The following is a 15676-nucleotide window of genomic DNA, read 5'->3' on the forward strand; positions in this document are numbered from 1 at the left end:
TGGTCCTCTCCAGTAAGCGCCCCAGACACTGTGGCTCCTGGGATGTTGACTGAGTGGTGTTAACTTTGACCCTTTGACCATGTGTGATTTTTTTTGTTTGCAGATCTGCTTATCTGCAGATTTGCTTTTATCTTCATTTCAGTCCTGGTTTTAGGCAAGATGGTTTCTTGTCTATAAATAAGGGCAGAGCAGTGACCTTCTGTCAGTAGCAAGCAGGGCAATCCCAGAAGAGCAGCTAATGCCTCCTTTGGAGAAGGATAGACAGTAAGGGTTATGCAACTCCGGGTGTTTTTAAATGTTTGTAGCCCTCCACCCCCACCCTGTGTTTTAAAATTGAGATTACGGGGCTGGGGATATGGTTCAGTTGGAGAGCGCTTGCCTAGCTTGCAGCAGGCCTTGGGCTTGATTCCTAACACTGAATAAACCTGATGTGATGTGCGTACTTACAATCCTTAACACTTGATGTTGGAGGCAGGAGGATCAAGAGTTCATTTCAGCCTGGGCTACATGAGACTGTATGTTAAAAAACAATGGAGTTCTTTCTTTAAAAAACAAAACCAAACCATGCTGGGCATGGTGGCACGTACCTTTAATTACAGCACTGGTAAGGCCCGGGGTGGGTGGATCTTGTTTAGTTTGGGGCCGTCCTGGTCTACATATCTACATAGCAAGTCAGACTGACATAGTGAGATCCTGCCTCAAAAACAACAGTGAAGCCAAAATTACTTTAAAAAAAAAAAATATATATGTATATGTGTGTGTGTGTGTGTGTGTGTGTGTGTGTGTGTGTGTAAGAAACTGTCAGAAAAAAGGGAGAAAGAATCAAGAGTTTTGTTTTGTTTTTTATTGTTCTGTTTTTTAAATTGTAACAATGTGCAGGACTTCTACCCAAGGCCAGCTAACTCATTTTTATTAATTGGCATTGACAAAGAGGCATATTCGTTTGGGTTTGGTTTTTAGAGGCAGGGTTTCTCTGTGTAATAACAGCCCTAGATGTCTTAGAACTCATGTTGTAGATTGGGCTGGCCTCGAACTCACAGGGGTCTGCCTGCCTCTATCTCCTGAGTGCTGGTACTAAAGGTGTGTGATGCTACACCAGCTGGTAATGAGGCATTTGATAATCTGGACTTAGACGTTCCTATACATAAACTAAGGACAGCTACAGTGTAAGTACATATGTAAGTAAAAGTAGTTTATGAAGTTAAAGCTATTGCAGTGTAAGTTCAGCTGGTGTTTTTATTTTATTTTAGTTCAGGTTGGTTTCAGACTCTCAATCCTCCTGGCCTCAGCTTCCCCAAGTACTATGGTATCAGGCTAGTGCCACCATACCCCACTAAAATCTGATCAATTTTAAAAAGTGAGCTAGGTGCTAGGCTCAGTTGCTGAGGTACTTGGGGATCTGAGTCTGGTTCCCAGAACCCATATAAAAATGCTGGGTGTGGCAGTAGGCACCTGAAACGGAAGTGCTGGGTGGAGGCCTGGAGACAGAGGATCACTGATCACATCTCCAGCCTAACTGAGCTTCGGGACAGTGTGAGTCACTGTCTCTGTGAAGGTGGACTACCTTCCTGATGGTAACACTGAGGTTCTTCCAGCTTCCACGTGTGCACACACACAAGAAAAAACAATTGTGAATTTGTGTTGTTGCTAGTATTTATGTAGATCTGAGGGTTGTGTGTGTTCTGCCTACCTTTTAGCAGCAGAATATGAACTTGTATTGATTTTGTACACATAATGTCGTAATTTGGAGATAGTTTAGTTTTAAATTCAGTCAAATTCTTGGCACGGGAAGGACTGTGTCATCTGGCTGACATGTGAAAATAGTTACAGGAGCTTTTAAAGGCTGCAAACATTGTGACAGTTTCTGCATAAAGAATATTTGCAAACAGTTTATTGGTTTCTCCTGTGGCTGTTTGTTATTGGGACTCCAAATGCCTTTTGTTGTTAACTCAGGCACAGTGGTATGATGTTTGGTTTTGACACATTATCAGAGCTTCTTTAAGTGTGTAGATGAAACTGCAAAGTGTGTATGAGAACAGCAGCGAGAAGCACGTACTTAGTTGGTTTTTCGTTGCTGGAGGCCAGGCCTGTCAGAATTAAAACCATGTATGACGGAGTAGGGACACTTTGTCTATCTCACCAAGTCATTCTGTCACTTAAGGCCACCTCCCAGTGTTCCAGTGTCACAGGTTCTCACAGGACCCAGAACCTGTAATCAAAGATGTAAAGGATGCAGTGAGGTGGCTTAGAAGGGACCCCTGTGTTTTGTTTGTCTGTACCAGAGACAAGAGCCTCGTCATGCCACTCAGGCTGGTTTAGTGCTCTTGGCCTTACGTTTCCTGCCTCAACATCGAGTAGGTAGGGCCACAGAGTCTCTGTCTCTCTCAGTCTCTGTCTGTCTGTCTGTCTGTCTGTCTGCCTGCCTGTCTCTCTGACACACACACACCATTCTTTTTTTAAAAAATATTTTATTAATTTATTCATATTACATCTCAATTGTTATCCTATCCCTTGTATCCTCCCATTCCTCCCTCCCTCCCGCTTTCCCCCCTACTCCCCTCCCCTATGTCTGTGACTGAGGGGGACCTCCTCCCACTGTGTATGCTCATAGGGTATCAAGTCTCTTCTTGGCAACCTGCTGTCCTTCCTCTGAGTGCCACCAGGCCTCCCAGTCAAGGGGATGTGGTCAAAAATGGGGCACCAGAGTTCCCATGAAAGTCAGACCCCACTCTCTACTCAACAGTGGTGAATGTTCTGTCCATCGGCTAGATCTGGGTAGGGGTTCGAAGTTTACTGCCTATATTGTCCTTGGCTGGTGCCATAGTTTGAGCAGGACCCCTGGATCCAAATCCACGTGTCATAATGTTCTTCTTGTCGGTTTCTAGGGCCCTCTGGATCCTTCTATTTCCCTATTCTCCCATGCTTCTCTCACCTAAAGTCCCAATAGGATGTCCTCCCCTCTGATCCACTTTCCTGGTAAGTGAAGACTTTCATGGGACATGTCCCTTGGGCTAGTGTCCAGGTATAAGTGAGTATATCATTTGACTCTTTCTGCTTCTGGGTGAACTCACTCATTATGATCGTTTCTAGTTCAATCCATTTGTCCATAAATTGCGGGAATTCCTTGTTTTTAATAGCTGAGTTGTATTCCATAGTGTAAATGTACCACAGTTTCTTTATCCATTCTTCTACTGAGGGACACTTAGGCTGTTTCCATGTTCTGGCTATTATGAATAAGGCCGCTATGAACATGGTTGAGCATATGTCCCTGTTGTGTGGTGGAGCATTTTCTGGGTATATTCTAATGAGTGGAACAGCTGGGTCTTGAGGAAGCCCTATTCCCACTTTTCTGAGAAAGCGCCAGATAGATTTCCATAGTGGTTGTACCATTTTGCATTCCCACCAGCAATGAAGGAGTGCTCCTCTTTTTTTACATCCTCGTCAGCATGTGGTGTCACTTGAATTTTTGATCTTAGTCATTCTGATGGGTGTAAGATGGAATCTCAGAGTCGTTTTGATTTGCATTTCTCTGACGACTAATGAAGTTGAGCATTTCTTTAAGTGTTTCTCAGCCATTCGAAATTCCTCTGTTGATAATTCTCTGTTTAGTTCTGAGCCCCATTTCTTAATTGGGTTATTTGGTTTGGTAGTGTTTAATTTCTTGAGTTCTTTATATATTGTCAGATGTAGGGTTGGTGAAGATCTTTTCCCACTCTATAGGCTGTCACTTTGTTCTGTTGACAGTGTTTCCTGCCTTACAGAAGCTTCTCAGCCTCATGAGGTCCCATTTGTTAATTGTTGACCTTAAGGCCTGAGCTGTCGGTTTTCTGTTCAGGAAGTTGTCCTCTGTGCCACTGTGTTCTAGGCTCTTCCCCACTTTTTCCTCTAACCGATTTAATGTCTCTGGTTTTATGTTGAGCAACAGTAATTAAAACAGCATGGTATTGACACAGCAATAGGCTGGTGGATCAGTGGAATTGAATCGAAGACCCAGAAATGGATCCACACACATTTGGTCACTTGATATTTGACAAAGAAGCCAAATCTATTCAATGGAAAAACAATAGCATCTTCAACAAATGGTGCTGGTCTAACTGGATGTCTACATGTAGAAAAATTCAGCTAGACCCATATTTGTCACCATGCACAAAACTCAAGTCCTAGTGGATTAAAGACCTCACTCAACCCACGCCGTTCTTAACTGGCTATGGTTTCATTGAGTTAAAAAGGTCTTTGTACAAGGACCTTAAAAATTCCTACTGTCTTAGGTATTTCCAACAATTCTTTATTGGTTCTTGTTTTGTTTTATTTGAGACAGAGTCTTTCTGTTGTAGCCTTGGCTGTCCTGGACTTGCTTTGTAGACCAAGCTGGCCTGGAACTTAGCGATCTGCCTGCCTCTACCTCCTGAGTGCTGGGATTAAAAGTGTGTGCCACCTTGGCCAGCTCAATTTTTTATTGTTATGTATATTTATTTCATGCATACATTTGTGTATGTAAGGAGGTCAGACAGCAACTTTTGGGATTGGATTCTCTCCGCCTTGTGAATACTAGGGATCAAAGTCAAGAGTGTCAGGCTTTGTGGCAAAAACCTTTCTATAAGTACTTAATTCTTTGGGACCTTTGTTGCTGCATAGAAATTACTACTAGTCTCATCACATCTCTGCAGTGGTCATGTAATTTTGTGGTTGTTTTGTTTATCTATTTCCTTACTGCTGGGTGTGTTACTGTATAACCTATGCTGCCTAAGTCAGTAATGATTTGGTTCTGTTTGTTTTGATAAGGGGTCTTGTGTAGCCCAGGCTGGTCTTGAATTTGCCCTGTTCTATGTGGCGCTAGAGACAGAAGCCCTGTCTTTGTGCCTGCTGGGCAAGCACTCTCTCCCCTGGAGTTCACCCCACCAAGTATTCCTCTGTGTTCTTAGTTTGGAGTTGGGAGTTGCTTCTCTTGGGTGGGTCAGGTCCCCAATCTCCTAGTCTTCAGTTCTCTGGATCTTCTCCAGAGCTGGCTCACTCACGTCCTGGCAAGTCGCTGTTGAACTTTGACTAGGGGCACACTTCACTGTGTGATCTGGTGAGGTTTGCCCCCTACATGATAGTTTGCTTTACTCAGCATGAGGGATCTCAGGAATGCGAGGCAGAGACACATTCTCTATGACCTTATCCCCAAAGTCCCACTCTGCCAGTTCTTTTATCTCCCCCTCCCCCGTTTTTTAAAAAAGATTTATTTATTTTTATGTATACAGTGTTCTACCTGCAGTCCAGAAGAGGGCATCAGATCACATCATAGATGGTTGTTGGGGAATGGTCTGATGTATTTTGATGCAAATTCATAAAAAGCTAACCCACCAGGGCAGGGCAGAGGAGATAGAGGCGTGGCTAAGGTACCCAGGCTGAGAGAGGGAGAGGGAGGAGAGAAGGTGGTGGTAGGGGGAATCCTGGGAAGGGGAGGGGGAAAAAAAAACTCCATGAGGAGGAAGAAGAGGGTCCCTAGGAGGAAGAAGGCCACCATGGGTTAGATGGAGGAGATGCATAGGGCCGGCCTGGATGGAGATTTGGCCCAGATGAAGAACATTAGCAAGTATTTGGGATTATGGATGGGAGGTAGCTTGATAGAAAATATTAGAAGCAGATGGCATGGTGTGGTATCCCATACCTACCCCACTATGGGAAGTAGTTTAGAGGATTAATGTCTGCCCTGCCCCAGGTTAACTAAGGCTATTTTAAAATATCAGAAGTGTCAGTGTCTTAATTGATTGCTAGCCGGGCATACTGAAGTACTGATAATACAGATAATTTAAAAACAACAGATGGTTGTGAGCTACCATGTGGGTGCTGGGAATTGAACTCATGATCTTTGGAAGAGCAGTCAGTGCTTTTAACCTCTGATCCATCTCTCCAGCCCCTCCTTCCATCTTTTTAAAACATTTATATTTATTTGTTTAAGTGTATGGGTGTTTGTTTGCAAGTATGCTGAGGCATCACATGTAGTGTAGTGCCCTTGGAGGCTAGAAGCTGGTGTCGGATCCCCTGGAACTGGAGTTACAGACCATTGTGAGCCACCCTGTATATGGTGGGAATAAAACCTCTGGGAGTAAAAAAGGCTCTCTGTAAGAAAGAGCAGCTGGTGCTCCTAACCACTGAGCCACCTCTCCGGCCCTGCACTCTTGTCATTTCTGTAAGTGCATACATTGTAAGAGAGGGCAGGTTGAAGGTGGAAATACAAGGCGCCAAGATTCTTTGGGGCTGTCTTGGAATCTGGCTGTCATGATGTCTAATCTTATTCTTGGTAATCATCAAAATAGCATCATGACATCCGAGTGGGCATTCTGTAAACATGGCTTCTGTATAAATATCATGAAGGAATTTGCCAAGGCATTTCTTGTGTTCAAATAACCAGCATTGATAGATAGATTATGAAGTTGTGTTGATTTAGAGTTTGCTAAGCTGAGCACTTGTGTTCATACAGAAATCATGTAGTAGGGTTCCTCCTAAGAGCAGGAGAGTAGCTCTGTGTGGGGGCGGGCTTCTGATTAGAAAGATGAGGACATATGAAGCAAAGATGGAAGATGTTAGCAGTTTTTAAAAAATTTTTTTATTTTTATTTTATGTGTATAACTGCTTGTCTGTATGTAATTATGTACACCAATGCATGCAGTGTCGTGGAGGCCATAAGAGGATGTCAGATCCCCTTAACTTAGAGTTGTAGATGGTTGTTAGCTACCAACTGGGAACTGAACTCAGGTCTTCTGCAAGGTTATCTAGTGCTTTTAACCACGGAACCATCTCTCCAGCCTGCTAACAAATATTTAACAGTTACGTACAGAGGTTTAGATTAAATCTTCAAGTTTCTTTCAGCTTATCTGCTTAACACCTTTTTGGTTTTTCAAGACAGGGTTTCTCTGTGTAGCCTTGGCTGTCCTGGACTCACTTTGTAGACCAGGCTGGCCTCGCCTCTGCTTCCCTGGGATTAAAGGCGATCTGCTTAACTCTTAACTACATTTGTATCATCATTCCTCAAACAGATTTAAAATACACTTTTTAAAAGTTCATCTTTGGGAATCTGAAATTTCCCCCCAACCCCCATAGGAAAAAATGCTATGCTGTTCTGTTCTTTGAATTGAACTTGTGTCCTGAGACTAACCCACAGTTATTAATGGATTAAAGGCTATTTTGTTTTGAAGTTTAGAAGGAAATCAAAACATTATCATTTTGATATTTAAAGAAACCAAGAAGCTACAGTCTTGTGGAATAAGAATTGCCTTAAATTGATGTTTAAGGGAAAACTCTTAGTTTTGTATGGAGAAGATGGTCTTGGAAAGCCAGAAAGATTCTGAGAGAGGCTTCTCTGGATTTTGTTTGACTTGTTTGAATTATATGCACATGTGTACATGGGTACACAGCAAGTCCAGCTCTTTCACCCTATTGACTTGCAGGGACTTTTGTTTTACATATGTGTTCAGGTGATTTATTAAGGAATACAATGTCTTAGAGGTTTGTTTGTTTGTTTGTTTGTTTTTCTCTTGACAGTTGTGTTTATTATAACTTTTGTAACCATCAGGAGATCTCTTGTCTTTAGTGTCTCATGCAGTCAGGAGTTTTATAGCATGATGTCTGATGTGATCACTAATAAAAGTGAGGCAGGAGAGGCAGGAGGATCTCTGAGGACAGCCACAGGGTTACAGGGTGAATCCTTATCTCTAAATAAACAAACAGAACAAAGGGAATAAATAAGAAATAGTTGCAGGGGACTGGAGAGATTGCTCAGTGGGTAAGAGCACTGACTGCTCTTCCAGGGACCCAGATTCAATCCCCAGCACCTACATGGCAGCTCACAACTGTCTGTAACTCCAGGATCTGACACCCTCACACAGACATACATGCAGGCAAAACAACAATGCACATAAAAAATAAACAAACAGAAAACAGTTGCAATGAAACAGTAGCTATGATCGACACCCTCTTGTTACCTGAAAAGATGATAATTGACGATTTGAAAGACAAAAGTTGCCTTTTCCTAGGTTAGTCAGCATGCCCATGAGTGCCCTCTACATGATTCCAACCAAACCCAGCCACGTTGATGGTGAAGATTAGCCACCACAGCTGTAGTTTGTGGTTTTCTGAGAGTAAGTGGAATAAAATTCTAGGACGAAAACAGTTCAGACATTGGGAAAACAGTTCATTTATAACTGTTGAAACAAAAAAGAATGACTTCTGGAAGATGTCAAATTTTTTTTGTCATTAGTTCTAAGATCTAGCTTTATGTTCAAAAGATGCTGCTAGATTTATTAATTTGTCCCCACCCCCTCCTGTGTGTGTGTGTGTGTGTGTGTGTGTGCGCGCGCACATACAGAGATGAGAGGTAGACATGTGTGTCTTGCTCAGTTATTTTCCACCTCAGTTTTTGAGGAAGGGTTTCTCGCTGAGCCTGAGGCGCATCAGTTTTACCAGGCTCTTCTGGCCACTGCTCTCTAGGCATTGCCTGTCTTTTGCACCCCAGCACTGTGGTCTGAGAGCTGCACCACCATCATCCCTACTCGGACCCTGGGGATCTGACATGGATGGAGTTCTTTGTTTGTTTGTTTGAGATAGGGTTTCTCTGTGTAGCCTTGGCTGTCCTAGACTCACTTTGTATACCAGGCTGGCCTTGAACTCACAGTGATCCACCTGCCTCTGCCTCCTGAGTACTGGGATTAAAGGTGTGCGCCACCACCGCCTGGCCAGATGGAGTTCTAGTGCTTGCATCGTAATCCCTTCTTCAAGGAACTCTTTCCCCAGATGTGGTCTTTTAACCCTTGTTTTTTGTTTGTTGGTTTTTGTTTTTGTTTTGTTTTTTCGAGACAGGCTTTCTCTGTTATCTTAGCCATTCTGGACTCACTTTGTAGACCAGGCTGGCCTGGAACTCACAGTGATCTGCCAGCCTCTGCCTCCCAAGTGCTGGGATTAAAGGTGTGCGCTACCACGGCTAGCTTAATCCTTGTTTGGGGACATGTTTTTTCTGTGTAGCTGTGGCTGTCAAGAAACATACTCCACAGTCCAGACTGGCCTTGAATTTAGAGATCCACCACACTGGGTTCTACACAATAGACAGTTTATGCTTGGACCGGGAATTAAGGGCTCAAGCTTCAGAAAGTGTCCAGCCATGAAGAGGCTTTCACACATAGTATTATGCAATGGAGATAAGACACTTAATCCTAAAACTGAAGAGGCAGAAATGGGATCTCTGAGTTCCAGGCCAGCCTGGTCTACAGAGCAAATTCCAGGACAGCAAGGGCTACCCAGAGAAACCCTGTCTCAGAAACTCAAACCAAACTAAACCAAAGCTTAGCTTATAAGTAACTTACTAAGTTTTTTTTCCCCCCTTTATGCTATGTCTTGGCTCTGGGAATCGAATCAGTGCCTTGTGTGTTGCTCAGCCTTTGCTCTGCTGCCAAGCTACACTTCTAATTTGGATTTGATTTCTACTATTGTAATCTAAAATATATTTTCTGTAAATAAGCTTTGGAATTGAGTTTAGTGTTGGTCTTCATATGTGTCTAACCGAATGCATGTGGGTCCCTGGTTCCTGCGTGGGAGTAAGGAACACCCTGCAGACAGTAGTGGCAGATGGTGGCTTGGGAGAATAGCAACAGCTGCTTCACATGCAGGTGAATGAAGCGCTCAAGGCCTCAGAGCAGGGTAAACTGTCCAGGAAGAGACTGCAGGCCACAATCAAGGCATCGTAGCAGCATGAGCCACAATTGGCGAGGAAAGGGGTTTGGCCAGGGCTGGTAGCGCCTTCCTGAGGTGGGTTTAACGGTAAGTTCTGGGTCAGCCAGGGCTACCTGTGGAGCTCATGAGAACTCTGTCTCAGCAAAAAGAAAGAAAGGAAAGGAAATGTGTTTTACCAGAGGAAAACAGAAACATACCCTAGTTCTGAAGACAGAAGAAGCAGATGAGGGTAGGAAAAAGATGTAGTTAGTCCATAACTTCCATAGTGTCACAGGACTTACCCAAGAACGTAGGGAATCAAGGTCTTTGTTTTTGAAAACAGTGTGGTTCAGTAGGAGGCTTCTGGCTAACATGCATGAGGCACTGCATTCAATCTACAGCACTGTAATATATATACTATATATATATATATATATATATATATATATATATATATTACAACATACATTATACTTTTTTACAATGTATTATGATTTAAAATTTTTTTACCTTTATTTTCTATGCATTGGTGTTCTGCGTGCATGGATGTCTATATATAAGAGTGTCAGATTTTGGGTTATAGACGGTGTGAGCTACCATGTGAGTGCTGAGATTTGAACCGGGAGCAGTCAGTGCCCTTAACTGCTGAGCCATCTCTGCAACCCCATATATATTTTAAAAAATTCCTTCAAGACAATCACACTGTAGGTAAGGCTGCTGTGCACTCACAGAGCAGGAGCATTGCCTTGAGTGAGTGCGTGTGTACGTGTACACGTGTCACTCAAACATCTGGATCTGGAAAATGTGCTTATAAAATGCTACATTTCTTAGCATAGGTATTTTGAAGTGTTGGTGTGCTCAGCATCGTGTGGCAAGGAGGAATCTGGCAGGTTGAGACACGTAAGTCTCTGACAGGACTCTGGGAACCTGAGAACTTGGCTCTGCCAATTGGCTGGAGCTTGCGTAAAAATGGCTTCTTGGTGACAGAACTGTGACATTTAGAACTAAAGTGCCCCTTTCTTTTCTTTCCAAATATAGGTTATATATTTGGGGAGGACTCCAGAAGACGCATATAGAACATTAATCTTTGGAGATACAGCCTATATCCCTTTCAGGTAAATGTACAGAAGATGTAGCAGGTGTGTTTGATCAAACCCTTACCAGGAACCTTTTGGTGGAAATTCTTTGGTGGGGAGGGGTGGAGAGGGACAGAGAAAATGAAGGCCTGGCAGCAAGGCATGATAACGTGGTGTGACACCACAGATCAGGAGTCTTGACAGTGGCACTGTTGAGATGTTGTCACTTCTGGCCTCTCTGTTTGCTAGACACCAGTGACTTTGCCACCCCGTTCTGACTTCGTCTTCTGTCTCTAGAAATGGTAGGCTGGAGTAGGACCTTCTTGGCTGAGAACCAGGCCGTGATGTAGGCAGAGGAGAGTCCTGGTGGTACTGTGCCCATTGCTATCCCAGGGAGCTTCCCTCCTCAGTCCCTATTCAGCAGCAGGAGCTTTCTGGGACCACACTGACCTCTTTTCCCAGGAGCACAGCTGGCAGAAGTCGAGGGTGGTGGCTGCTGATGTGGAGCCACCTGCAACAAAACCTGTCAGGCCACCGTGTGTGGAGGTGGCAGGTGGCAGTGCTCCTGCCCTGTGAGTGGCCTACAGTGTGATTGTCTTGACAGAATTTTAAAGGAAAAAAAATGCTTAAAAGCTATTGGCATCGTGTAGACAGACCCTGGAGTGTCTTCATAACTGAAGGCAGTCTCCCCATCAGGTAGCTCAGGAACCCTCTCTACTCCTTGAAACAGGGCTCCCGTTGTTGGGGCAGTGTTCAGATTTTGGTCATGTAGTAGTTAAAGGCCACAACTGGGCCAGAGTGCCCCTTCCTTGTTACCTCACGGACTCACCCAAGTGATTTGAGGCGGGCAGGAAGAGGGAGGAACCGAGCTGAGGTAAGCCGCTTGTCTTTTCGGCTGTAACCATTTGTCAGTTAGAAGCGATTCTTGTATCTGTGATCTCAGTGAGCAGCAGGCATATAATAGATCTGCTGGGGCAGCGCAGTGATGGCCTTGTTCTTCAGAACTCTCCATAGTGTTAATCTCTTGTGCCATTCTCACAGTTCACAGCACAAGGACACAACTGTAAACAGGCTTACTTCTTGCTAGAACCTGGCACAAACAGCCTCAAGCCCAGTTCCCACCACAATCTCCCTGGACAGTCCTAATGTGCCTTTTTCTATCTGTCTGTCTGTCTGTCTGTCTATCTATCTATCTATCTATCTATCTATCTATCTATCTATCTGCAGGGGCTTGTACCAGGCTATGATATTACCCCTCTTCTTTCTTTCTTTCTTTCTTTCTTTCTTTCTTTCTTTCTTCTTTCTTTCTTTCTTTCTTTCTTTCTTTCTTTCTTTCTTGTTTTGACAGGGTGTCTCTACAGCTCTCGCTATCCTGGAACACTCCCTTTGTAGACCAGACTGCTTCAAACTCACAAAGTCCTGCCAGCCTGTCTCTCTGTTCTCTTTGTTTGCATTGTCCCTTGATTTTTTTTTGTTCCCACCTCCCAAATGCTAGGGCTACAGGTGTGCAATGTTATGCCTGTCCTGTGGTTGTTAGTGGCTTGCTTTGGTTATCAGAGAGAGGACTGACTGTTGCTGTGTCCTTACAAACTTGAGCCTTGGTTCTTACTCTGAAGATAGGAACAATAGTAGTACCTACCTGTAAGACTGATGTGCAAAAGTGCAAAAAGAAGAGAAAGGAAGAAAAAAGAAGGAAGGAAAGTGAGAAAACCAGAAAACCCAAAAAGACATAGTGCCTGCCCCACCTAGTGTTCACTCAGTGTTTGTAGCCCTACTTCCTTTTTTAAAGTTTATAAATACAATTTGGAAAGAAAACACTGTTAACAAACTAATATTGCATACATATGTGTGTTGCAGGATATTTGATCCCATTGTGAACCCTGAGATTATGAACTGTAGAAACCTGTTTCTTGTTTGGTGTGGTTGAGCCCTAACACACACATTTTTAACCCAAGAACTTTCTGTTTATTGTAAACAGGTGATTAAAGTGTGACTCAGCCAGCTCTAGCACACACCTTTAATCCAAGAGCTTTTTGTACGCAGGATTTAATAATGTTATCCCTAGGTCAAGAGGCAGTTGACGCAGATTAAAGAGTAGGAGGGACTTGGAGTTGAAGGGTATTTAAGACAGTGTGGATAGGAAGAAGGAGCCTTTTAGGCTTTTGAGCTTTGAGCTAGCAAGCCTTTGGCCTTATGTTGCTATTAATTTAAAGGTATGGCCTTATAAATATTTATTATTAGACTAATTACTATTAGGGCATCATTTTCTAACCTGCTAGCAATCAGTGAAAATACAGAGATACTATTTTATAATAAGCTTTACCTGGGGGCAAAGCAGATATTATCTCTTAAGCTGTCCTGCAGTAACTCCCAGTCTCTATGGCATTCCATCTGCTTCTAATAATTTCTGTTTGGGCTACCTCCCATCCACAATCCCAAAATGCTTGCTAAGGTTGTTCATTTTGGCTGTGTCTTCCCATGAGGAACTTGTGACTCTATTTCTATCCCATGGCTATTCTCCTCCTTCCTCTTCCTCCTTCCCGCCTCTTCTCTCCCCAGAGCCCCAGAACCTTCGCTCTGTCCCTTCCTTCTGTCCTGCCCAGATGTATTTATTCAGCCAATCAAGGAGGCCAGCAACTAGCATCAGAATACACCAGACCAATCTCCAACAGTCTTGGTTTTGTTTGTTTGTTTCGTTGGTTTGGTTTTTGTTTTTTCTCCTCCTGGGTTAGGCTGAACTAGTGAGCTTTCTGGGCTTTTTCATCTGAGAGGTGAGCTGTGTAGGAAGGTCAGCTGGGTGCTTTCTCTGCCTCTCTGAGCTAGTAGGTTTTCACCCCAGCATCTGGCTACCGAGTCTTCACTGGTGAAATCGGAATGATTGGGATTTTCACTTCTTTAAAACAACATGTGTGTGTAGTGTTTACAGATTGAACTGAGGGTATTGTACAGGCACACACACTGTACCACTGAGCCTGTGCCCCAGCTCACAACACTAATCTGAATTGTACAGCCAGCATGTGTGTGTGACTGGTACATTTTGGGATATAGAACATGGCTATCACCCCAAAGATTTCCTTCCTGCACTATGCAGCTGGCTATCACTCCCCCAACACACACACACACACACACACACACACATACACAGAGACTGCTTTTACGCTACCTCTTCCTGTCACTCAGGCTTGTTTGCTTTTGAACTTCATGTGTCTGGAATCGTCTCATATGCATCCTGAGGGGATAGCTCAGTGGTTACAGCACTTGCTGCACAGGCCTGGGGACCAGAGTCTAGATTTTCCACATCTCACATAAATGCTGGGTAGGTAGGGCAGCCCGACTGTAATTTCTGCAGAGACAGTGCATTCCCAGAGCAAGCTGGCTGTCGAGGCCAGTCACATTTGTGGGCTCTGGGTTTGTTGAGAGATATTGCCCCAATGAGTAAGATAGAAGACAATTGAGGATGATTCCTGCTGGCTCAGGTGGGAGGAATGGGAAGTGCTTGAGGTTGAGGTGTTCATGAAACAAGCATGTATGTTCAGATAGTATAAGGCAGGACTTAAGTAGAGCCGGCCTTGAGCCATTGTTCTTGAAGAAACCATGCATTAAAGTCTTTGCAAGGTTGAATCACTGTGCCTTTAGCTAGGTTAACTACTTAACTAGGTTGGAGAATTGTCTGCCATGTGAAGTTAATGCGTCAAAGTTGTTGCATTGCTGCAGTTTGAGAGTTCACTGTCTCTCCATTGATGACTGTAGGGCTGATGCAGTATTTGAGCAGAGCTGTCTTGTCTGTCAGGTGGTTATACACCTGCTTGGATATGGAGTCATTTTACCAAAGGTGTTGGATGCTTTTGCTTCTCTGGTTTTTATCAGAATTCTGACTCTTAAGAAGTAGAAAAAAAGTTGCCTAGTAAATTTATTCAAAGTTCTAGTAGAACTGTAGGGACAAAATGCTTGTGACTGTGCTGTACAGAGAGTTCACTGGAGCAGAGCACATTAGTTTCTGAATTCTAGTCAGCGTTGTCTTGGGATGAGTGTGCTGTAGAGCATTAATGGATTAACACTTGGGAATTTCAGAGATGCTGCCTACGGAAGCTGCAGTTTCTACATTACACTTCTTGACTGTTTCCACGCAGTAAAGAAGGTGAGTGTGTTGGAGACGATGAGGCATTCTTCTTCACAGGTCTGTTAGAGTTTCTTCAGAAGAGGTTTGTAAGATCAGAAGCATTCCATTCCCACTTTACATTAAAGTGGACCCCAAACCAATAAACAGCTTATTCTGAATTTCTGATTGCTTCTATGCATGAATAGGAGGGAAAGGTACTTACAGACAGGAGATGGGCTGGAGTTGTCACTCAGTTGGGTGAGTGCTTTAGCTTAGCATGTGAGGGGCCAAGGGTTTACTCCTAGCAACACAAAAACAAGGGCAAGTAAGAGAGTTAAGTAATGTGGTTCTAGATTCAGCATTTGCTTTGAATGTGTCTCATTTAAAAGGAAAAAAAGTTGAATACTTTTTCCTCCAAGTTGTATTTATGTATATATAACAGTAACTGTAGGGTGGGGACTATCGATCAGTGGCAGAGTGTCAGGTTTGCATATGCATTGTCCGAGGTCCTATTAACTGCAAGACTCAATTCTGTCTCCAGGCACCAGACTTCTAATTCAACAGGGGAATTTGGACCAGCATTTAATTAGTTAGCAAGTTTTATATAAAAACAAGTAGGTCATAATTGCTTTGTCAGAAAGTTGCAGGACTAGGAGTGTGACATAGGGGCCCAGCAGCAAACAGGTGAACAAAAAACCCCACAACCTTTGAAAAAGTTCAGTATGTATACAGCGATAATTTCTAGGACATCTCCTGGTGCTTAACAGAAAATTGGGCAGGAAACTGGCATTTTGTTTATACCTTTGTTCATAAA

The 15676-nt window shown here is 43.4% G+C and overlaps 1 protein-coding gene across 3 annotated transcripts in view; it reads left to right on the plus strand.

Moving 5' to 3' along the window:
- Cdc14b (cell division cycle 14B) overlaps positions 1 to 15676 on the plus strand; it is a 79599-nt gene that overhangs the window by 38196 nt on the left and 25727 nt on the right. For all 3 annotated transcript variants that reach the window (XM_051151140.1, XM_051151141.1, XM_051151142.1), the window contains exons 5-6: positions 10726 to 10802; positions 14835 to 14901. In XM_051151140.1, coding sequence (XP_051007097.1) covers positions 10726 to 10802; positions 14835 to 14901 — 144 coding nt within the window. The remainder of the gene's footprint in view (positions 1 to 10725; positions 10803 to 14834; positions 14902 to 15676) is intronic.

The sequence above is a fragment of the Acomys russatus genome, chromosome 9 (assembly GCF_903995435.1).
Source record: "Acomys russatus chromosome 9, mAcoRus1.1, whole genome shotgun sequence".
NCBI lineage: Eukaryota > Metazoa > Chordata > Mammalia > Rodentia > Muridae > Acomys > Acomys russatus.